General features: G+C 39.3%; 2 protein-coding genes across 2 annotated transcripts in view; both read right to left on the bottom strand.

The window, feature by feature from the left end:
• Positions 1 to 11,678: 11,678 nt before the first annotated feature.
• On the bottom strand, positions 11,679 to 12,488 carry LOC141637290 (uncharacterized). The gene has a single exon (XM_074446849.1). It carries the CDS (start codon positions 12,486 to 12,488, stop codon positions 11,679 to 11,681), a length of 810 nt encoding a protein of 269 aa, XP_074302950.1.
• Positions 12,489 to 13,260: 772 nt separating this feature from the next.
• Positions 13,261 to 23,484, bottom strand: part of LOC141637289 (uncharacterized) — a 32,871-nt gene continuing 22,647 nt past the window's right edge. Inside the window, exons 3-5 of the mRNA XM_074446848.1 lie at positions 15,068 to 15,955; positions 13,815 to 14,964; positions 13,261 to 13,721 (exon numbers count right to left, since the gene is read on the bottom strand). Coding sequence (XP_074302949.1) covers positions 13,261 to 13,721; positions 13,815 to 14,964; positions 15,068 to 15,955 — 2,499 coding nt within the window. The remainder of the gene's footprint in view (positions 13,722 to 13,814; positions 14,965 to 15,067; positions 15,956 to 23,484) is intronic.

Genomic DNA, 23,484 nt, shown 5'->3' with positions numbered 1-23,484 from the left:
GTCCCAAAATCTATACACGGGTAGTCCGGGAGGGTGATAGAGGGAGGTGCCTCTTGATATGTTGTAATGTACATTTGATCAAATGTACATTTCTTGGGTGAATTTGGGACGTTTTTGTCTAGAATCTTTTTTGTTGGAACCAGCTGAAAGTCGAACTGATCAAATGTACATTTGTTGTTTTCAGAAAAAACAATCGACCACAGCTGAAACTGTCAAATGTACATTACAAAAAATTGACAAAATGTACATTTATTGTTTTCAGGAAAAAAACATGATAAGTAGAACGCAATGTACATTAAAACACAACCAAATGTACATTACAACATAATAAAATGTACCGAGCAAGAAGGGTGCCTTTTCTTTTGCTGTAGTAGACATCGTCAACAATAGACTGTTGAAGCTCAGATGGCTCTGTACATGGGTCTGTATCCCCTCCTAATAAATCATTTTCACTACCATTATCTAAGTTCGGTTCTGGGATTACTTGGCTTGGGTTCTTTACAATAATCTTCAGATAACATGCTAGATACAAGGTTATTTATAAAATTATCTAGATCAGCTTCTTTCTCATCCTCCTTGTCACTATCAACATAGAGGTAGTTGGAAACATTATTCACATCCTTGTTATCATCAGACATGCTCTTTTCCTAAAACTCCACTTTTGACATGTCTTTATTGTCCTTTTCATTCCTTTGTTGACCAATTTCAACTTTGTTTTCATCATTCTTCCAATCTTCAACTTCCACAACAGGTTTAACTTCTTTTTTCAATGGACGAGCCTTCTGAAATAGTCGAAATGAATCAAATTAAAGAACAAGTAATGAATAAACATATAGCTTTCTATATGGATAAACCATTGAAGAACATGTTAACCTATTAGGCCTTGGGATGAATTAACACCCCATACAATTTTAATGTACATACTTAACAGATCAAATGCACATTAAATGAAGAAATTAGGCCTTGGGATGAATGAACACATTTACCGTTCTGTATGTATGAAAAATCCTCGTCTTCAATGACATCTTTTCAAAAGGGATACTATTATTGAAAGTTAAGTTTACATTCTTCAAAACTTCAACAACCAAAGGATGATTGCTAAGATCAGACTCAGCAGAACCATCTGCAATATCAGTAACATCATTACCAGCAGAACTCTCACTATCAGCGGAGCTGTTATGATTTGGTAAATTGAGTAAACTAAATGCATGATCACAGAGCTTCTTAGTAGTCTTGTTCTCCTTAATTACTGATGCTCAATTTCCTATCTTAGCCTTGACATATTGTAACACCCCCATTTAACTAAGAGCCTTTAGCTAAACATTCCTAGATAAACAGGACTGTTACCATCTCGGTTTCCCGAGGTAGTGAATAACAAAGTATAGCAATCAAAAGTACTTTATTTAAATAATTAACTCAAATGGTTTATTACAACTGTTGAATAAATAACTTAATAAATTAAATTACAAAACACGCAGCGGAAAATAAATAAAGTGAATAATAAACTATGTGATCTACACTTCTAGGTAGACTGGCCAATTCCTCACGCATTCCCATAAGCTCCCACGTCAGCTAATCTTTAGTACCCGTCAAATCTGCTCCACATTATGGTTCATCACAGGTGTTCACGAATACATTGTCAACCACGAGGTTAAGTAAGATAATAATATCATGACAGATAATATAAATAGTATGAAGATTCAAACACAAATACCAGACCAACTATTCTCATAGCCCTTAACCTCCCGTTGAGTCACAATTCAGCCCTCAACCTCCAGTTGAGTAGACACACAAGAGACAGGTCTACCGAACCAGCCTGGGGCCTTACACCACCTTGAAGGTATTAAACGGTGTCTGCTAGTAAGTTTATAATACATCACCCGAAGGCTCTTACCACGATGTCTATCTCAGCCAGTAAGTTTATATCACATCACCCGAAGGCTCTTACCATGATGTCAGCCGAGCAAAACCTGATTACCAATTTATAACAAAGCCAACAGATACAACAACGATGACTATAAACTACATCATTCTCAAAGATAACCCAACCAAAGCTATTAACCACAATGTGCAAGACATACGATAATTCAATAATCCAAACAATTCAATCCACAACATCCAATTAAATGACAAGATACACAAATAATAAGTCTAGTACAATCGTTATCCTACCTGGCAAGCTAATACTCCTTATAAAGCAGTCCAAATAAATAGAAATCCAACAATAATGCTTCTCAACAAATTTGTCACCTTGTGACGATCTCCTAGCTAGTCTTTCTTCCCTTTTCTCTTATTTTAATTATTTGTGTTTTATGATGAATAAGACCTATTTATATTGGTAGGTTATAGGGTATAAGGAAGAAATTAGAAAAATATATAACTACCATATTACTACTATTATACAAATACGAGTACTTTTAGTATTATTGTAGTTATTATTATTATTATTATTATTATTATTATTATTATTATTATTATTATTATTATTATTATTATTATTATTGTTGTTGTTATTATTATTGTTGTTGTTGTTGTTGTTGTTGTTGTTGTTGTTGTTGTTGTTGTTGTTGTTGTTGTTGTTGTTGTTGTTGTTGTTGTTGTTGTTGTTGTTGTTGTTGTTGTTGTTGTTGTTGTTGTTGTTGTTGTTGTTGTTGTTGTTGTTGTTGTTGTTGTTGTTGTTGTTGTTGTTGTTGTTGTTGTTGTTGTTGTTGTTGTTGTTGTTGTTGTTGTTGTTGTTGTTGTTGTTGTTGTTGTTGTTGTTGTTGTTGTTGTTGTTGTTGTTGTTGTTGTTGTTGTTGTTGTTGTTGTTGTTGTTGTTGTTGTTGTTGTTGTTGTTGTTGTTGTTGTTGTTGTTGTTGTTGTTGTTGTTGTTGTTGTTGTTGTTGGTGTTGTTGTTGTTGTTATTCTCGAGTCAATCCCTTTATTACGTGTAGGTCAACCCCTCGGTCAATATTAACCGACTCATCTATTATTTTATTAATTATCGTCTTATTTGTAATTATTAATATAACTGCCTTTTAATTAATTACTCGAATTACATAACTTATTCTTATAAATACTTATCGAATTACGGGGTATTACAGTCTTTCCCCCCTTAAAATGAACTTCGTCCCGAAGTTCACCTAGAAATGCTATGAAAGCCTATAAACATCCATACAACCGAGTACCATTCCAACATATAATCATTGCAACAAAATTAACCAGCTATTATTATCAAGCTATATCAACTTATCGAAATGCATCACAAAATAAAGTTAACACACGGAAATGTATCTTAAAATAAACTCAAAACACGGGGTGTCACATTCTACCCCCCTTAAAAATAAACTTCGTCCCGAAGTTTCAGAACTACTATTACTTTATTAAACTACTAATAAGATAAATACTTAAAAATGGTAAGACTCCATCCTCCGAACGAATACTAATTACCCTTCTCCCCATTCCCTTGTACGGTGCTAGCTGTTGCAAATGTCTTTCCACCATTACTCTGATCACCTCTATTGCCTTGCCTATTGTTGCAACTCTGATTGTAGCTATTATTAAAATTCACCTGATTGCTCCGACCCCTAGTTTTCTGATTGCTCCCATAACCTGACATAGGAGTATAATAACCCTCATTCTGATTCCCATTTCCAATACCACTCCCTTGCTTCTCCAAATTTACCCCACACTCAAACCTTCTTATGTCCTGGCTTCCCACACCTGAATAAATTCACATTACTAGCTCCAATAGACCACCCTCCACTCGAAAAGTATGACTGAGATTGGCCCACATTCTACTTCTTACTGCCTCTTGCACTCTCAGTGGTAATTTTTGCCTTCCTCTTCTCGCCCTTCCCCTTCTTTTCCACCTTCTCCCTCTTCTCTTCCTTTAAAATATCTGCAATCCTCTCAGCATATCCTGTTCTCTGGTATACTTTATCCATATTACCTGGCTGACCAGCTGCCAACCTCTTCTTGATTGTGGTTGTTAATCCCTTTTCAAATATGACTGCCAACATCTCATCACTAAAATTCAAATCAGCTACATATTCTGACAATTCCATAAACCTGTTATAATAAGTCTCTACTGTCATCTCCTCAGTCATCTTGAAAGAATCAAATTCAGTTCTCATCTTACTCCTCACATGTTCTGGTACAAATACTGCCCTCGTAGTCTCCTTGAAACCCTTCCAAGTGACAAAAGATTCATCAGTCTCCCTCCAAGCTTCTCTCACGACCTCCTTATTATGATTCCACCACAAACCAGTCTTTCCCCTCAAATAATAGGCAGCTTGATCTACTTGATGCTCTGCAGGACAACCCATCAACTCAAAAAGATTATCAAACTCCATATGCCAATACCCAAGTAAAGATGGTTCACCTAATCCGTCATACTTCGTCGGGTTGTGCCTTGCGATATTAGCACTCATATTTGCTGGATCCTGAACTGACCTTTTAGCCTTTAATGCCGCAGTCAAAGCCTCATTCATAGATACCAACCGGTCAATCTTCTCTTGGGACATGGTAGAGGGTGTAGGTGTAGATTTCTTTGGAGGCATGGTTCTAAAAAAATAAAACAAGACAACATAAGCTTCTACCCGAGGAAAGATGGCCTAACATTTTAAACATTCTATACTCACAATCAAGGTAATGGGTAGTCCACTATATCCTATCTTACCCCTCTTTGGGTCCTCTATCGCCACTCCTATACCTCAACTATCATAGACTTAGAATTAATGAAGCATTAATATTGAACTTTTGTAAAACTCGTGTTTTCCGAAATGAAGGTCAAGTTGTAACTTTAAAAAAACTCACCATTAAATAACCGTTAAATTTCTTTTTGAGTTTCTATACTTTCCAGAAAATATAGGGAGTCTTCGAAATATGAGAAAAAGAATCAAGTCCAAATCTCGAATAACCATTTTATAAATATTTTTAAAATTCAATGGGTCCAAACAGAAACCGATCAGCAATTTGTCTAAAACTTGGGTCACCTTATAAAAATCACTATTAAATGTCAAAATTTATCTTGCAACGTGGATTATTAATTTGAAAACATATTTGAATCTTTTAAACAGTAGTGTTGAAATTAAGCAAAAATATTAAGTCCAAATTAAATGATAAATTTTAAAACATCGTTTGTCGAAAACTTAACTGTACCGAAACATTCTGACCACTGTCCACTAAAATATTTATTTCTTCCAAACCATAAATATTTTAAATATGAAACCAACAACATTGGAAAGCTAACTCACTGGTTTATCACTCATAAAAATTTCGGCCTTAAACGATAAGCAGAGATCAAACGGCAACTAGATCAAATAGGGGTAAAAATCTGACAAATTAAAGTTCAGCTCTAGGTTCCCTTTTACTAGGTCATACGCCCTTATTAACACCCTCCTATACATGTATTAATACAACTTGGTCATCATAATTCATACACGACTAGCATCCACTCTAAAGCATTCCTATTACAAGTTTAATCATTTCACAATATTGTAAATAGAATGACTTCGGGATTCACATAACCGCATATCACTAGACATGATTCTACTATCACAAAACATCCAACCAAACAATTACTTTCATGCTCAGGATCAAAACAATTCATCATAAAATCCTTACTTCATCCATTAAACAATATTAATTATCATCTCATGGCCAAGCCAACAATCATTCCCAATACTTACCGTAATATTTCTGTGTAACAATGTTAGTAACTTTATATCAAATATCCTCTAAAATATACCTCATTATAACTACCCCATACTCTCAAGTATTCTCTCAGGGTTCCCGGTTCAAAACTGAGAGGGCCATGGTACGAATTAAGGCATGCTTCTTAAGCACTAAGAGGGGCTCCTAACAGTTTATACCCGGGGTTCATTTTATTAGACACATCCTACATTCGTTATTGTTCATTAGTTTAGGTCTGAGGATCGTTTGCTCTGATACCACTTTGTAACACCCCCATTTATCTAAGAGCCTTTAGCTAGATATTCCTAGATAAATAGGACTGTTACCATCTCGGTTTCCCGAGGTAGTGAATAACAAAGTATAGCAATCCAAAGTACCTTATTTAAATAATTACTCAAATGGTTTATTACAACTGTTGAATAAATAACTTAATAGATTAAATTATAAAACATGCAGCGATAAATAAATAAAGTGAATAATAAACTATGTGGTATAAACTTCTACGTAGACTGGCCATGTCCTCACGCATTGTAACACCCCCATTTATTCAGGAGCCTTTAGCTAGACATTTCCAAATAAATGGACTGTTACCATCTCGGTTTCCCGAGGTAGTAGATAACAAAGTCGAACTCACCAAAGTACTTTAAATAAAAACTTTAATGATTACATATGTTTTACAATTTTAATCAACTAAAATTTAATATAAAAATTAATACAACTCGCAGCGAAAAATAAATAAGTGGCATAGCTATATATGTGATCTAGACTTCATCTAAGGTCCCAAGTTTGGCTCTCATCCCAATGCTCCCAAGTCAGCTAATCTTTAGTACCTTTCAAATCTGCTCCCCTAAAACGGTTTACCGTAGGTGTTCACGAATACACTGTCAACCGCGAGGTTGAGTAGGAATGAATACTAACAACAAAAACATACGATAACAATCCAATTCCTTTTTATATTGCACAACCCCCTGACAATGTGTTCCATCCTTTTACTTAGCACACCTCCCTTAACAACGTGCTCACATTACATCATTCCAACCGAAGTTGAAGTATCCACCATCCCAACCGAAGTTGAGGTATCCACCATCCCAACCGAAGTTGAGGTATCCATCATCCCAGTATAAAACTGAGGTATCCAACATAAATGCCATGATCAACAGCAATAGTAATCATCTCAGAACGAGTCTAAGGTATCCAATAATTACGACATGAGATAACCAATAACCACAATATAAACCAATGATATACTTCAGTGGACATGGGCCACAGGCCGGTCTGTGGATTTGGGCCACCTACCGATCTGCGATCACGGGCCACCTGCACGCCAAGCCAATCTATGGACATGCGGCGGTCTTTTGAAAGCCACGCTCGGTGGACGTAAATATGCCTTCGACATGATCACTTTAGATCTGTCAGTTTCGTCTCGGTAAAGGTCTCGAAATGATGCAGAGATGTTCATAGTTGCCACCAAGCATTTGTGGGATTCCTGGAACCCGTTCGAATCCACTTTGTACCTCGTTCAAACGAAGCACAAAGCAGTGTTTGACATAGGTACTAAAGATAAGGACTCGTCCCCCTTTTAGCATTCTATGCCTAAAATGACTCTCGTACGCCCTGGATAAGACCATCCACTATCCAAAGGTTCTGAGTAAGGGGTGAGGGTACGTATTAAGAAGCCCTTTAATCGGACACCCAATCCTGCCCGCGTTTAGCGGCCTCTACTGATCGATCGTGGTTGTTTAAGTACAAAAGTTGATAAAACGGTGTAAATGCATGAATGGACATCCAAAAGTGTTAACCTAACATGTGAGCTTTCTAAGTCGGTTTGTTAATCCAAATATCAAGCATAAGATATCAAGTTGGATTTAGATTGATTTACATGTGAAAACGGAAATTAAACATCCATTTACCAAGTTCAGGTTATGATGCTTAACACGATCCATTTATTGAAAAAGGTTGTCAAATGACAAAGTGTAAAAAACGTAAACTTATTAATCTGATCCGTCACGTATTCGGATAAACCGTAATCAGGATAGTGCCAGGCAGCCCTGTTAAGGCGTGAGCCTATTGGCGAGATAAAGGGCTCTGCCCTGGTTTTGAAAGATGGAAACAGACGGCTGCTTGGGGCGCGAGCCATGAGCCGACCTAAGGGGGCGTCTCCTGGTTCTTGAAAAGGTTATTTAAAACCGTATTTATGATGAAAGATTTGCAAATGTTGTTTGCATGACTCAGAATAATTACTATTGTGTTAGTAACATTCGTTGTCGGATTTGCATGTTTGAAAAGTATAGTTTACAAACAAAAATGTAAAATATTTGACTAGAACTAATCATGTTAAGTTCATTTCTTTGTAATTAGTCAAGTTAATCATCGTACTCGGATTAAACCGACATGGTATAAAGAACCAAGGATGATTATGAATTATGACTAATATATTTACAAATGTAAACAAATGAGAAAAAAATGTAAATAAAATAAAAGGGTGTTAAAATACCCATTAAAATGTAATTAACCATATTATCATCGAGTCACGGAATAAACCATCATGGTATAAAGAACCAAGGATGATTTTTGTAATGGTCAAAATATGTTTATCATAAAAATGAATTAAAATGGTAAATAAAAGAAAAAGATTTCTTTTAAAATGTAATTAACCAATTAATATCACCGAGTCACGGATTAAACCGTCATGGTATATGGAACCAAGGGTGATTATAATTTATGGCTAAAATGTTTATCATAAAAATGATTTGAAACATTTGAAATGTTATAATACATAAAAGGAAAGAAGTAAAAATAAAAGAAAGTGTTGAAGGAAAGACGAGAACAAACACGGATGAGTCTGACCTGGACCCCCACAAGAGGCGCGAGCTTCCCTGCATGGCAATGAGCTTCTATCTGTGGCCAAAACTCAATTTTGGCTCGTCTAACCTATATTTCAATCGTGTTATGCATTATTCATGCATATAAACTCATAAAAACAGTAAAGACATCAAATAAATGAGATGTTTACACCCTCAAACTTACGTATTTTGATGTTTAAATGAGACGACTTTAGAGACGGTTTTCTCGTTGTGACTACTCGCGATCAAAGAAGTTTAAAAAGAGTGACTTAAAGAAGGATTTGGTTTTGAAAATATGTTGAAAATATGTTAATTAAAACATGTTGATTGATGAATTGAGTTGGTCAAATGGGTAGGTCGAATGCACGGCGACGGTACCAAACAAAATGTGTAAGGCTTGTGTTTACGATCGGGGTCGTAAACACGTGTCAATTTTGTGACTTACAATCGGTAGGTCGTAAACAAAATGTGTAGGTCGTAAACACCTGATTTAGGCGTGGGCTACCTCTTGATGGAAAGGGGTGTATTGTCCCTTTCAATTTGGACGTGGCCTATTCTCCATCCATTGTTGATATGTGGTATTCATATAAGATGTCGTGTAACAATATGGACATCTAATAAGATGATTTTGGTGTTACTTGAGGTAGGTGTTTTGTGTGCTTGACTCGGGTTTGACCCGTTTGAGTCGGGATTTGAATTTCGAGTCGGTTTTTGGCCCGGTGTCGGTTTTAACTCTAATTAGAATCATTTTAATGGAAATGACATGATAAAGACATTCATGGCATTATTTTCGACATTTGAGATTTGGGTTGACTTGGGTTGACTCAGGTTGACTCGAGTTGCGGGTTTCTGAGTCGGTTTTGGGTCCGAAGACGGTTTTAACTCTAAATTGTGTTATTTTAATGCAAATGAAGTTAGAAAACTTTTGAAATCATTTTCATATCAGAGTAATGCATTAAACCATCTCATGTATAGCCAATCTACGCACGCATATCAAAAACACATTATAGTCCGATCATCATCGGGTGGTTTTTTGGAAGGTGCAGATACTGGGTATCTACAGAGCCCCCACTTTGACTGAGGCTTAAACAGGGCAAAATTCAAAGTATGATCTCCAGGTCAATCGAAGATTACAACCTGAAGACCATTGCGACGTCGACGCCAGTCAAAAGGGTTTGAGCCAAGGACCTGCCGTCGGGAAGGGCGACGCCAAGGCGACTCGAGGGTACGAGTCAAGGACCTTCCGTTAGGAACATTTTAGAGTATGTCGACTTCCGATTCGGGTCATTTAAAGTCCATTAGACTACGTATAAAGGCTCACCAGCCATAAGAAGGAGTCATACCTGAGGCATCTTCGGGATATGTCCTTGAGTCGTATCTTGTTCGTGGACAAAGGCTCGCCAGCTGTGTGGAGGAGTCGTAACTGAGGCATCTTCGGAATACGTCCTTGAATTTGTTTGTTGTTTGCGGACAAAAGCTCACCAGCTATGTTGAAGGTGGTGCGTTTTGAGGCTCGCCACCCATAGAAAGGAGTCATAACTGAGGCATCTTCGGGATATATCCTTGAGTCATATCTTGTGTGCGTGAAAAGGCTCGCCAGTTGTGATAAGGAGTCGTAATCAAGGCATCATTTGGATATGTCCTTAAGGTAAAAGGTTCGCTCGGCTGAGGTAGAAGGTTCGCTCACACATATGCATACTGACTGACTGACAAATGGGCAGTCGTGAACGTGATCCAACTTAGTATCGACACGACACAGGGGTGACTTTGACAGACTTTGCACATGTAAGTGCAACTCCTAGCCAACAAAGGGTGACAACGCGTATGAAATCCCTGAGGTACAAGGTTCGCTTGACTGGGGAACACGAATTGATCATCTTCTCCAGACATCTTTGCCCATGTTTTCTTACTTGAGATCCCGTCTCGAGGTATGATGATTTGGAGAGCAGAACCAAGACCTTGTCATTGTCCGAACCGAGAACTAGGCTATGGGCGATTTTATTTTGGACTGTAGTTCAGACTCAAAAGATGTTTGAGGATAAAGGATGGGTGGCGGCTCGAAAGAGAAGCCCCCAGAGTGAGAAGGTGGGAATTTTGAAAACGGATGAATGGGCGACGCCTTAAGGAAGAAGCCACCAGTAAAGAGGTGTAAGATTAAATTTTGTAGCTGGATGGTCTGCTTTACAGGATTGATGGTAATGGTTGAGATGTAAACGGGTGTGCGGTTGTGTCCTTGTTGGGGGACTGCCTACGTATTCGCGTGTTTGTGAGATCAAACCAGATCGTAGTTCTGAGCTGGTTATTGAGGATTGAAAATTGGAAATGTTGTGAAAGAAGTATGCGGTTGTGCCCTTGTAATAGGACTGCCTACATATTCGCGTGTTTGCGAAATCAAACAAGATCATAGTTCCGAGTGTGTGTGCAATGGGTTGCAAATTGAAGGTGTGAAAATTGAATGTGTGTGGGGGTGTGGTTGTGCTCTTGTAATAGGACTGCCTACGTATTCGCGTGTTTGCGAAATCAAACCATATCGTAGTTCTGAATGTGTGTGCCTAAGCGAGTTGTTAGGACCTTAAAGTGATTTTAAGGTGTATGGTTGTGTCCTTGAAGGACTGCCTACGTATTCACGTGAAGTGAAATCAAACCAGATCGTAGTTCTGAATGTGTGTGCCTAAGCGAGTTGTTAGGACCTTAAAGTGTGAGAGTCACGACGGTAAAAGCCGTTTGGTGACTCAAAAATTGATTTGAGAGAATCCCTTCTTGATCATGAATCGAAGAGGTGTAATTTGTGAAAATGTTTCTTATCATGTGAGCACACTAAAAAGTGGACCCTAAGGGTGGATTGGGTATGTCGCGTTCTCGGTAGCAAAGCATTCGAGGACTCCGTATATGGGTCAGGGTGAAAATGGCTTCGACATTAGGGAATGTGGAGCTTGGTAATAATGGGTTTGTTTGACAGATAAAAATCTGGAGTTAAGGGTCTCGACGAAAAATTCCGTTTGGTGACTCGAAGGTTGATTGGAGAGAAATACCTCTTGATCATGAATCGAAGAGGCATAGTTTGTGAAAATGTTTCTTTTTATTTGGTAGAAGGTAAGTTCTCATTAAGCACAAAAACATCTATTACAAACTATGGACAATAATAATTAAGAGAAGCTTCTACATTATAGAAGCCATCCAGTTTGGATCTACCCTTGTTACAATCTTACAACTAATCATTCTTAATTTGAAGCATTGCTGAATCTGGTGAATCGAAATGTTCTGTCTCAATACAATGCCCTCCAATCTTGCTTGATTTCTTTGATGCCACACTGCATAGTATACTGCCATGACAACAGCCAGACATACATTCCTCTTCAGTAGACTCCAATTTCTTCTCCCCACCCAGATTATCCGATTCACAGTAGGTTTAGGAATACCGAGCCAATCACACACCCCTGCCAGTACCATTGATACATACTGACAGGTTTGAAATACATGCTCAACTGTCTCTTGACCAGCACCACACAGGCGGCAGATATCATCCTGACAAGTACCATGCTTGAATAATTTAACTTTGACATTCAGTGCAATCTTGAGGATTAACCATGACAGAAATTTATGTTTAGGCAGTGCCCAACTCTTCCATATCAGCTTTGCCCATCCAACTTTCTGTTCCTTATGGCGAATCCAATCATATCCTGAACAAACAGTATAACCCTTCTTATCAGCAAGCCATGTACCAGCATCATATCCAGACTTAAAATCATCTCTAATTTTGTAGATAGTCTTCCAGTTCCAGCTCATATGAGTCTTAGGAACATGACTATCCCAACTGCTACCTTTGATATAAACCTGATGTACCCATTTGACCCACAAACTATCACGCTTGCTATATATCCACCATACTAGCTTCCCAATGGTAGCCCTATTCCAGTCAAGGCTATACCTAAGGCCAAGTCCTCCCTCATTTTTTGGAGTACACACCATCTCCTAGTTAACCATAGGGGTTCTAAGGTAGACATTAGTACCATCCCATAGGTAATTCCTACAAATACTATCAATATTCTTCATCACACCTTTAGGAATCAAAAAGATATTTGCCCAATAAGTAATGAGTGAAGTGAGAACAGATTTAACCAACACAAGCCTCCCAGCATAGGAGAGCTTCCTAGCTTCAAAGGACTTGATTCTCTCAACAATTTTTTCAATCAGAACTTGGCATTCCTTTTTACCCAGTCTACAAGCAGTGATGGGTACACCCAAGTACTTAAAAGGATTCTGCCCTTCCACACAGCCTGAAAGGCCAATAATATATTATCTAACCTTTCTCTGAACTCCAGAAAAGTAGATATTGGACTTATGATTATTCATTTATAGTCCAGAAGCTGTAGAAAAGGTGGCAAAGGATCTCAACAAAACCTCAACAGACTGTGTATCACCTTTGGAGAAAAGTAACAAATCATCAGCAAACATAAGGTGCTGCAATTTAAGTCTACTGCAGAGGGAATGAAACTTGAAAGGTAGCACCTCAGTAGCAAAATTCAGGACCCTAGACAAATACTCCATTGCTATTGTAAATAACAAGGGAGAGAGAGGGTCTCCTTGTCTCAAGCCTTGTTTCCCAGAAAAAAAAACCAAATGGTTCACCATTAAGTACCAGGGAGTAGGAAGCAGTGGTCACACATTCCTGAATCATTGTAATAAACTGAGAAGGAAAGTTCAAAGCCCTCAGCATCTGAAAGAGGAAGGACCAATTGACCTAGTCATAAGCTTTTTTAAGGTCAACTTTAATAAGACATCTAGGTGAAACTGATGTCCTATTGTACAATCTAAAGATATCCTGGCAAACAAGGATATTTTCAATAATATTCCGGCCCTGGATAAAACCTCCTTGATTAGGACTGATAATATGATGGAGGATCTTGGCAAGTCTAGCACAAAGTAGGTTAGAAATAACCTTATACAAGACATTACAGCAAGCTATGGGCCTGAATTGGGTCACATTCTCAGGTAAAGACACCTTAGGGATCAGAGTAACCAAGGTGTGATTTATTTGTTTAAGTAACCTTCCATAAGTAAAAAAATCAGAAATGGCCTTACAGATATCAACCCCAATGATCTCCCAAGGGTCCTTAAAGAAAGCACGTGAGAAACCATCAGGGCCAGGAGCTTTATGATTAGGGATAGAAAATAAAGCATCCTTGATCTCTTCATTAGTCACTGGACTCAACAAAATCTGCTAGTGCTCATCAGTATAAATGGGCCCCTTCTTAACCACGGCTGCTTTAACAGGCTTCAGATCAGCAGACTCACCCAATAGTTGTTGATAAAAGGTTAGGAAAGCCTGCTGGATATCATCAGGTTCAGTACAACAATGCCCCTCCACATTAGTAATTTGAAGGACCTTATTTCTAGCTTGTCTGGCCTTCAAATAACTATGGAACAGTTTAGTATTTGAGTCACCATCAGCAAGCCAAACTGCTTTAGATTTTTGAACCAGGAAGCTATTACAAGCAGTTTGCAACTCCTGATAGTCCTTCAAAGCTACCAACTCAATACCAATCAAGTCAGAGTTAGTAGGATCACTTTTCAGTTGAGTGTGCACATACTCAAGATGCTTCCAAGCCCTCATACAATTGTTCTCAACATCACCAAATAAATCTCTATTCAGAGCTTTCAAGGGATTCTTGAGCATCCTTAGCTTCTGTGCTATCTGAAACATAGGAGTACCAGAGATGCACTTTTCCCAAATCTTCTGAACAGTTGGGATAAAAAGTTCCACACCACTCCAGATATTAAAATATTTAAAGCAGTTTTTCCTCTGATGTTTTAAAGACTGCCTCTGGATAATGCAAGGGGTGTGGTCAAAATACCCTTCAACATGAAAATGAGCATAATAATCAGCTCGTTCATTAACCCACTCATGATTCTCTAAGGCCCTATCCAACCTGATGTACACTCTAGTAGCTGCTTCCTGCTTCTTGTTCCAAGTGAAATAGGAGCCAGTTGCAGCAATGTCCACTAGATTGCAACAGTCCACACAATCCTGAAAATCAGCTATTTCCTCATCAGTTGACAGTCCCCCCAACCTTTCACAAGGACTGAGAACTGTATTAAAATCCCCACAAACAATCCAAGGGCCATTAATAAGACTCTTAAAATGAGTAAGTCTATTCCATAAACCTTTCATATCCTGCAAATCATTGAAGGCATAGACCATGGTAAGATAAAATGAACCACCATAGTCTAACTCCTTCACCTTCACATGAATAAACTTGGCATTATATTCCATAAAATAGATATGATACAAATGAGGCTTCCACAGAAGCCACACCCTTCCCCCCTTATGCCACTGGGAGTTAGTTAAAACACACCACCCAACACAAAGATTGTCCCTGACCATATTTAGAGACGATGGCTTAACCTTCGTCTCAAGGAGGCCAAATAGCCCAATATCATGATGCTGCAAAAACCATTTAACATACATTTGTTTGCTTGGACTATTTAACCCCTGACATTCCAGAAGCCCATCATTGTGACCCACCCCCCTCAGGGGGCAAAATCACAGATCTCGTCCCAATCCCCACTCTAGGAGTTGCATTGTTTAAAGCTTCCATAAAAGAATATTGACCAAAGAAAGTAGAGTTGGACCCATGATCTATCAATTCCTGTCTGCTTAGCCTGATAATGGGTCTAGTAGGAGTATTAGGCTTATGAGAACCAGTACCCATCCCTTGCACAGCAGGTGTCTTAGGTTTGTTCAAAGGAGTACTCTGTATTATTTTCTTAGGAGCAGGCACAACAACTCGGGGAGTGACCACCTTGGGGGATACAGACTTAGCCATAGCCACTTTAGGAGGAACTGGCTTGGTACACTGCACCTTAGGTTGCCACTGCTGAGTAGTCCTTGATTTAGGCTGCCTCTTACTCTGCACCTTACTCTTAACCTTCTTACACATCTGTTCAGAGTGTCCAATCCCACCACAATCCTTACAGAGGATAGGGTTCCACTCACTTTCCACCTTGAGAGTAACCACTTCCCCGTGTTCATGCAGAAATTTGACTGTAGTAGGTAAGGACCTCCCAAAGGGAGCATCAACTAGCACCCTAGCATAAGCCAATCTGGTATGTTCCTCTGTTGGACCATCATACCTAACATAATCCCCAATCAAACCAGATATGCGAGGAATACAGTTGCCCCAAAATTTCAAAGGTAGGTCTAGCAGTCTAACCCACACAGAAACAACATCCACCTTCGCTTTTGTGAGAGGTATAGAAGGAGACCAAGGACGCACAATGATTGGCTTATTCTCAAACAGAAAATGACCATGATGCAATACAGAGTCCATATCTTTTTTCTTACGAAATCTCACCAGGAAGACCCCAGAAGGCAAGAACGAGACTCTGTCAACACCATACTCATCCCATGAACGATAGATAAAATCCTCAACCACCTACCATGGAGGATTAGCCCCTAAAATAAAGCATACAACAGAATTCTGCCAGAAATCAAGCTCCTTTTTAACATCAGAAGCAGAAAATTGAAGCATAGCTTCCGGTTCCTCATGAATGGTAGGTAATTTTTCCGTACTCTTTTCATTCTTCGGTACAGATCATCCCTCAGTTTCATTATCTAAAAGATAATCCAAATCCAAAGGTTCAAGGTCTACCGGATTTGAGACGATCTTAACAGAGGATGCAGGGCCAACAACCGTGAAATCCAAAAGAGAAAAATGATTTTTATTCGAATTTTTTTGTTTTTTTGTAGCAGAAATTGATGAAGATTGCCTAGAATGTTTGAGCGCCGTCATTATGTCAGAGCTAGGTTAAACTTTTCAGGAGATTTTTTGTGATTTTTTGTGGATTTTCCTAAGATTCTGTGCTCTCACTTTCTCTTTCTATCCTTGAAAATGTTTCTTGTTACGTGAGCAAAATAAAAAAGTGGACTCCAAGAACGTAATGGGCATGTGCTGTTCCAGGGAGCAATGTTTTTGAAAACTCCGTATCTCGGTCAGGGTGAAAATGACTACAACATTACGAAATGCGGAGCCTGGTAATGGTAGGTTTGTTTGCCAGATAAAAATATGAGCATGTATTTTGTGGTGTTTAGGGCGATGGGTTACGGCTTGTAGTGTGGTGCTGAATGGGGTATCAAGCTTGATGTGGCTTGAGCACGAAATGGTTGGTAAATAATGTAGGATCAGATTCCCATGTCTGGAACTTAAAGGTTAAGGTGTGATATTACGAGCTTGAGGGAAATCCTCAGAAGCCTAGATAGGACTCCCTGTAGCAGTCTCTAGAAGGACTTAAGGGGGAAGCAGTGTTGGTTGAGGTTTTAGTGTTCGGTGTTTTGGACTTGTTTGTCGGTCCGGAGTTTGGTGTGTTGGACTCGTTGGTCATAGGCTTTGGACTGTTGGTCCTAGACTTGGCATTTTGGGCTTGTCTGTCGGTTCGGAGTTTGTGTGTTGATTGCTTTCTTTGGATTTTGGCCTTTTTGGGAAAAAGGGTTTCAATCTTGTTTTGTTTTGATTTTGGCTTGGGTCTTGGCCGTGACGTTGGGTGAGTAACCTTTGGCTTTGGTTTTTTTGCTTTGAGCGAATTGATTTCGGCTTTGGTTTTTGCTTTGGCCTTGAACTTTGGCTTTGGATGAATGGATATTGGCTTGGGCCTTTGACTTTGGCCTTTCACATTGACTTTGGGTGGATGTCTATTGGCGTGGGCCTTTGATTTTTGCTTTTCGCTTTGGTTTTGCTTTGGGTATATTGGTTTTTACCGTCCTTCGTTCGAGGAAGGTAAAGGTGCGGACGGGGATGTGTCTGGTGGTGTGAGGTCGATTCTTTGTGATGGGAAGTTTTTGTGGGGAATGGGCTTCCCTTCAGTCATTGACATGAACAAGGAGATGTTCTTGTAAAGAGAATGGACACGGAGTTTCGAGTCCTCTTCTTACTCGGTACGGAACGTCACTCGAGTGTACTCACATTAGATTGGAACATATTGTTTGTTTTAAATCAATTCTCAAATCAATTCTCGTTGTCAACGGGAAATGGTAAAGGGGAGAATATATGATAGATGGAAATCGTGCTTTTATTTAGATAAATAAGATGTTAGCACAGACTCGATGAATACGTGTGACTCATGGGGACAACCCCCAGTTGTCATTTAGGAATAAAAGGACAGACGCTAGGATAGATATGAGAAAGCCTAAGACTCGGACTCGGACTCAGACTCAATCGTAGATACAAACTCCTAATCATCATGTTCCTCCTCGAAGGTCTCCTTTGCAGCATCCAACGGCTTTATTGTCTTGTTTTGAGCATTGACCCACTTGAGCACTTCACCCTCGTTGTTTAGGACGCCAGAAGGCTGAGGTCCTAAAAGGTTGTTCTGTTTTTGAGGAGTAAGGCATCCATAGGGACCTTTCTTTTCCATTAAATGATTCAGGGCTGATAAAGACAACCTGCCACCATCGAGCATGTTTTGGATGATATGTTTGAGCTTCCAGCACATCTCTATCTTGTGCCCATTACCCCTATAGAATAGGCAATATTGGGAACCGTCCCAAAATCGGCCTCTTTTCTTAAGTGTAAGATCTGGAATGGGGCCAATCGGTTGGATTAGTCCTTCAGAGACAAGCACTCTAAAAGCAATGGCATAAGGCATGCCCAAGTATGAAAATTGTCTTTGCGGGTGTGTGGCTCTTTCTGGCAAAGGCTGTACATATTTTACTTCGGTAATGCAGAAGGTTTTATTTTCGGGAGGGGTCGCAGATGTTGAGCATCCTTTAATGATTTCATCGATGCGAGAAATTTCTGTTGATAGGTCCTCGACGCTTTTGATGTTACAACCCTTCAAACGGGATGCATAATTTGGGTGAAGGCAGTCAATGCCATGTTTAACTAAAGCCTCATCTCCATGCTGATAGGATGCTGTTGATCCTACCTTTCTCCTTTTTACCAAATGATCGGCAGAATAGTCATCTTCTCGATCACCCAAATCGATGAACTTCCTATAGGCCGCCCAGGTTCTTTGTCTGGACTGGTTAAGAGTAAGGTAGAAAACCTGCCATCCTCAATTCCATCTTCTATGGCATGCTTGAGCTCGTAGCATGCTTCAGTTTTATGCCCCTTGCCTCTGTGATATTGACAATATGCATAGCCATTCCAAAATTGGGTTATGTTTTAGGGTTTTGGATCCGGAGTGGGACCAATAGGTTGTACTAATCCTTCTGAATAAAGTATCCTCACAGCGGTGCCATATGTTATTCCCAGATCTGTGAATACCCTTTGATGTTTTCCCCTGATTCCAACATTGGTGTTTTTTGGGATGTTTTTGTGAGTTTTGTTTTTGTCAATCCTAGGCGGAACTAGGATTTGGTTGTTCTCAATGGGAAGTGTTGGGGATGTTGTTTGATATTTTAAAGGGTATTTTGGTGAGGCAATTTCATGTTCTTTGTTGGTGGGTTTTTGGGTATGGGAACCATCAGACGGTTCCTCATTTTCAGCATTTGTTTGTTGGGGAATCAGGTGTTGGTCTTCTCCTTGGAGGTCAGGTTCATTTTCGGCATTACCGATCTTTTTCCCCAAATTAGCTACCTGAGTGTTCAAATCATTGATAGCCACTCGCAGCTTTGAGAATATGGTGTTGATGGAGACGGAGATCATGGATATATCTCTTTGTAGTCCGTCTTCACTAATTGCACGGATTTTTTCATCGTCGGGAAGGATGAGATGAGAGCAATCAAAGGAAAGTTTCTGACTGTGTCCAATAGGGTTTTTTGGAGGGTTGTTTTTATTGTGGGCAAGTAGTCGGCTTTCAAGGAGCTTAACCCTTTGCTCAATATCGGAAGAGGTAAAATTCTCGGTTATCATTTTATCCTCAACTTGGGAGAGATGAGTGCTCAAGTTTTCCACGGTAGCTAGGAGTCGAAGGACCAAGTTGTTGGTTTCAGCAGAAGTCATGGCGGTTGCAGATTGATCAGTTTCTTGAGTTCCTGGTAGACGATTGATGGCACCCAAGGGATTCCTATTTGACATAACGATAGGCATTATAACTTGTCTTGGCAAGGAATCGCACAAACAAAGGCGTGTAAGACACATATGTAGAAAAGGTACTTTTGTCATGAAGACACGACGGTGTGACCAGGTTATGAGTTCATTAAAGATTGTGAATGATCGCTTGTGTTTGAACTCTTGGTGCATGACGTTGAACTTAAACTGAAGTGTCGAATTTGGTATAGTGAGGCCTAGACAGAGAGACTTGACCTTTGACCCGAAATGTGGGGGGAAAGATGGGTTTAATACCTTAGAGGTTTTGACTCTGCTAACGCCATTGAAGATGCCTCGACAATTAGGCGACACGACCTAAACCACAAGGTAGGTGCTAACTTCGGTGGAGACTCGACGTTATCTAGACGACCTGACTTGAAATCGAGTAGACTCTAATCGACTGGAGGTTGAATCGGAAAGGTGGACTGAAATTTTCGAAAATAGAAATTTTCAAAAGGGGTCATTTGTTTATGGACGGCTTCCGAAGAGTAGGGATCTTTAGAAGGTCGGCCAGTTGAAAGGGTTGTCTTAGGTTTATTTTCAAAAGACGGTTTGAGTTGAAATTGCGGCGGCTCTGAAAACAAAGTGATGTTTCCAGAAGTCGGTTTTTGAAATTCCAAATCACGGATTGGAAAATCGAGAATTGAAGAATTTGGAATCGTCATCACAATGGCCATGAAAACGATTAAATTTGTTTCCAAAGGATTTAAAATTAGGTTGAAAATTTGAAAACGGTTAAATTTGTTTTCAAAGATTTAAATTTTGAATTTGAAATTTGAAAACGGTTAAATTTGTTTTCAAATGGTTTGAAATTGGATTGAAATTTGAAAACGGTTAAATTTGTTTTCAAAGAATTTGATTTTGAATTTGAAATTTGAAAATGGTTCGATTTGTTTTCAAAGATTTGATTTTGAATTGAAATTTGAAAACGGTTAATTTTGTTTTCAAATGATTTGAAATTGGATTTGAAATCTGAAAAAGGTTAAATTTGTTTTCAAACATTTAATTTTGAATTGAAATTTGAAAATGGTTAAATTTGTTTTCAAATGATTTGAAATTGGATTTAAAATTGAAAAATGGTTAAGTTTGTTTTCAAATGATTTGATTTTGAATTTAAATTTGAAAACAGTTAAATTTGTTTTCAAAGATTGAAATTTGGTAATTGTGAGGATTGAATTCGTCATTGCGACAGCTTAGAAAAGCCAAAATTGATTTCGAAGATCAGATTTGTAATTTGGAAAGTTGCATGGGTTGAAATCGTCATTACGACGGTTTGTAAAACATTTCTGTTTAAAAAAACTGATTTCGAATTTTTGAAGATTCGAGGGTAGAATTCGTAATTACGACGGCGTAAAAGGGTGATTTGAGAAATGCAACGATCGGCGAGAGACGGAAGTTTGAAAAAGCCATTATGACGACGTAAAAGGGCATTTTGAAATGGTCTCTGTAAACCAAGGTTCGAAATCGGCATTACAACGGCATAAAAAGGCGTATTTGAAATGGTTATAAAATCCGGGTTTTGAAATGGCCATTATAACGGCATAAAAAGGTGCTTTAAAATGGTTATAAAAACCGGGTTCAAAAATCGTCATTACGACGGCCTAGAAAGGCGTGTTGAAATGGTTACAAAAACCGGGTTTGAAAATCGTCAGTACGACGGCCTAGAAAGGCGTGTTGAAATGGTTATAAAAAACCAGGTTTGAAAATCGTCATTACGACGGCCTAGATTGGCGTGTTGAAATGGTTATAAAAACCGGGTTTGAAAATCGTCATTACGACGACCTAGAAAGGCGTGTTGAAAAGCAACGGTCGGCGAAAGACCGGGGTTTGAAATGGCCATTATAATGGCGCAAAAATGTGTTTTTGAAGGTTTGAAATTGACACGGAAGGACTTATGATCACATAACACATAAACAATCACAGTTTCATTATATTATGCATAATGCTGACAGGGGTTTTGGCTTAAAAGTGTGGGTTACACACCAAGCAATCAAACCCTGATTTGCGAGAGGGATACCAATCCAAACAAAATGTGAAAGGAGGGTGTAACACCCCCTCATACCAAGGTGCCTTACCAGGACCACTCTAACATGAAAGTGTGTTACCGTCTCGGTTGCCCGAGGTTAGTACATATCAAAAGCGTCTGAACTGAGCACATTTATTAAAGTACTGTCTAGTATAAAGTTTACAACATCCAAATCCAAATACTGATTCAACAAAATACAACTCCAATGTCTGAGAATAAAAGAAATCAAACTAAGACTCAGACGGTGATGCTATGACTGGTGATGACAACACTCCCATGACTGTCCCTAAGCTCACACTCGCAATACCTGTCAAGCCTGCTCACCATCCCCGAATGGATCACCGCAGATTCCACAAACAACAAGGGGGTCAGTATTACTCAATCAATATAAGACAACAAACGAAGTAATCAACTGATCATCGTCCAACCCCAATCTTCCGTTCTCACACTGTAATCGACTACACACCTGAAGTGTGTAGCCCTGCCAGATTACCCATCGCAACTGGTAATCCTCGCCGCCAGTGGGTGACCGCAGCCGATCCCACCTAGTCCAGCTCCTCAACGAGCGACAAACAATCCCTGTCCCTTAATGTGCGCATCCCCTCCCGTGGCGGGTTCCACGGAGGGCGAACTAGGGTGTGAAGCCACTCCCGCAAGTGACTCCACCACAATCACAATCACACGACATCACAGCCGTCACAACACCCTCACACCAACATCGTCACGACAAACTCCATACTCCGATGATCAACAGTTAACAATAATCACACAACAAACATGTCTTAACAAAGAACAGTAACTGAGTAGGGAAACCCTACCTTAGAAATCAACAGTGGAATGAACTCGAACAATCAGAAAGGCTCCTCTACGAAGTCTTCTCCTATACCATAATCATATAACACAATTACACATTGCACAACTCCCATATTCCCAATTCCGTAAATATACACAGTAACCCCAACGAATACGAAAAACATAGAAATAGAACTTACCAACAGTAGAATGAGGAATTATACGCAAGAACTCCGATGATTACACACACAACAATGCTATGGGATGATTAGGGAGTGATTATGGAGAGATTAGGGTTAACGTAGAAATGATGAAGTTGAAATGATGTTTAGAAACTGACGCGGGATATAAAAATAATCTTAAACACTCCCTAATCAAACCGTCAAAATAACACTCGTCAGACCGAATACTCGGTCGAGTAAAGTTATACTCGGCCGAGTATCCTCTACTCGGTCGAGTATTCACTATACTCGGCCGAGTATTCATCGGCAGAACCAAAACAACCCATAACAACAACACTACTCGGCCGAGTAGGCTCTACTCGGTCGAGTAGTAACCAAAGAAAATCCGTAGTATTACAGTCTTCCCCCCTTAAAAAGAACTTCGTCCCAAAGTTCACACTCCACTTTAAAACAAGGCACAACACAATGCAACAAAAATATACTAACCACATGTAACAACACCAAAGAACTACACAAGTCACCACAAAATTCACTACCCCGAGTCAAAACAAAACAATAAAACAAGATAAAACACGATCGCGACCATCTCCTACCCCCCTAAAAAGACAACGGTTATGTCCCGTAACCAAACATACCTGATCAAAAAAGGTTAGGGAAACGTTCTCGCATGGCTTCCTCGGGTTCCCATATGGCTTCCTCCACATTATGATTAGACCAAAGGACCTTGAGTAAGACCGTCTCACCATTCCGGGTCTTACGAACCTTGCGATCAAGAACCTCCTTAGGAATCTCGGCGTAGGACAAGGATTCATCAAGCTCGATGTTCTCCATCTCAAGGATATGCGACGGATCGCTCACATACTTCCGAAGTTGAGATATATGAAAAACATTGTGTACCCTATCCAAAGCTGGTGGTAACGCTAACCTGTAAGCTACCT

This window comes from Silene latifolia, unplaced genomic scaffold, assembly GCF_048544455.1.
Source record: "Silene latifolia isolate original U9 population unplaced genomic scaffold, ASM4854445v1 chrun_scaffold_16, whole genome shotgun sequence".
NCBI lineage: Eukaryota > Viridiplantae > Streptophyta > Magnoliopsida > Caryophyllales > Caryophyllaceae > Silene > Silene latifolia.
This window is presented reverse-complemented; position numbering and strand designations above follow the sequence as displayed.

Coding starts and splice junctions, on each gene's coding strand:
- LOC141637290 (XM_074446849.1), bottom strand. CDS start 12,488: ATGGTGTGTACTCCAAAAAATGAGGGAGGACTTGGCCTTAGGTATAGC.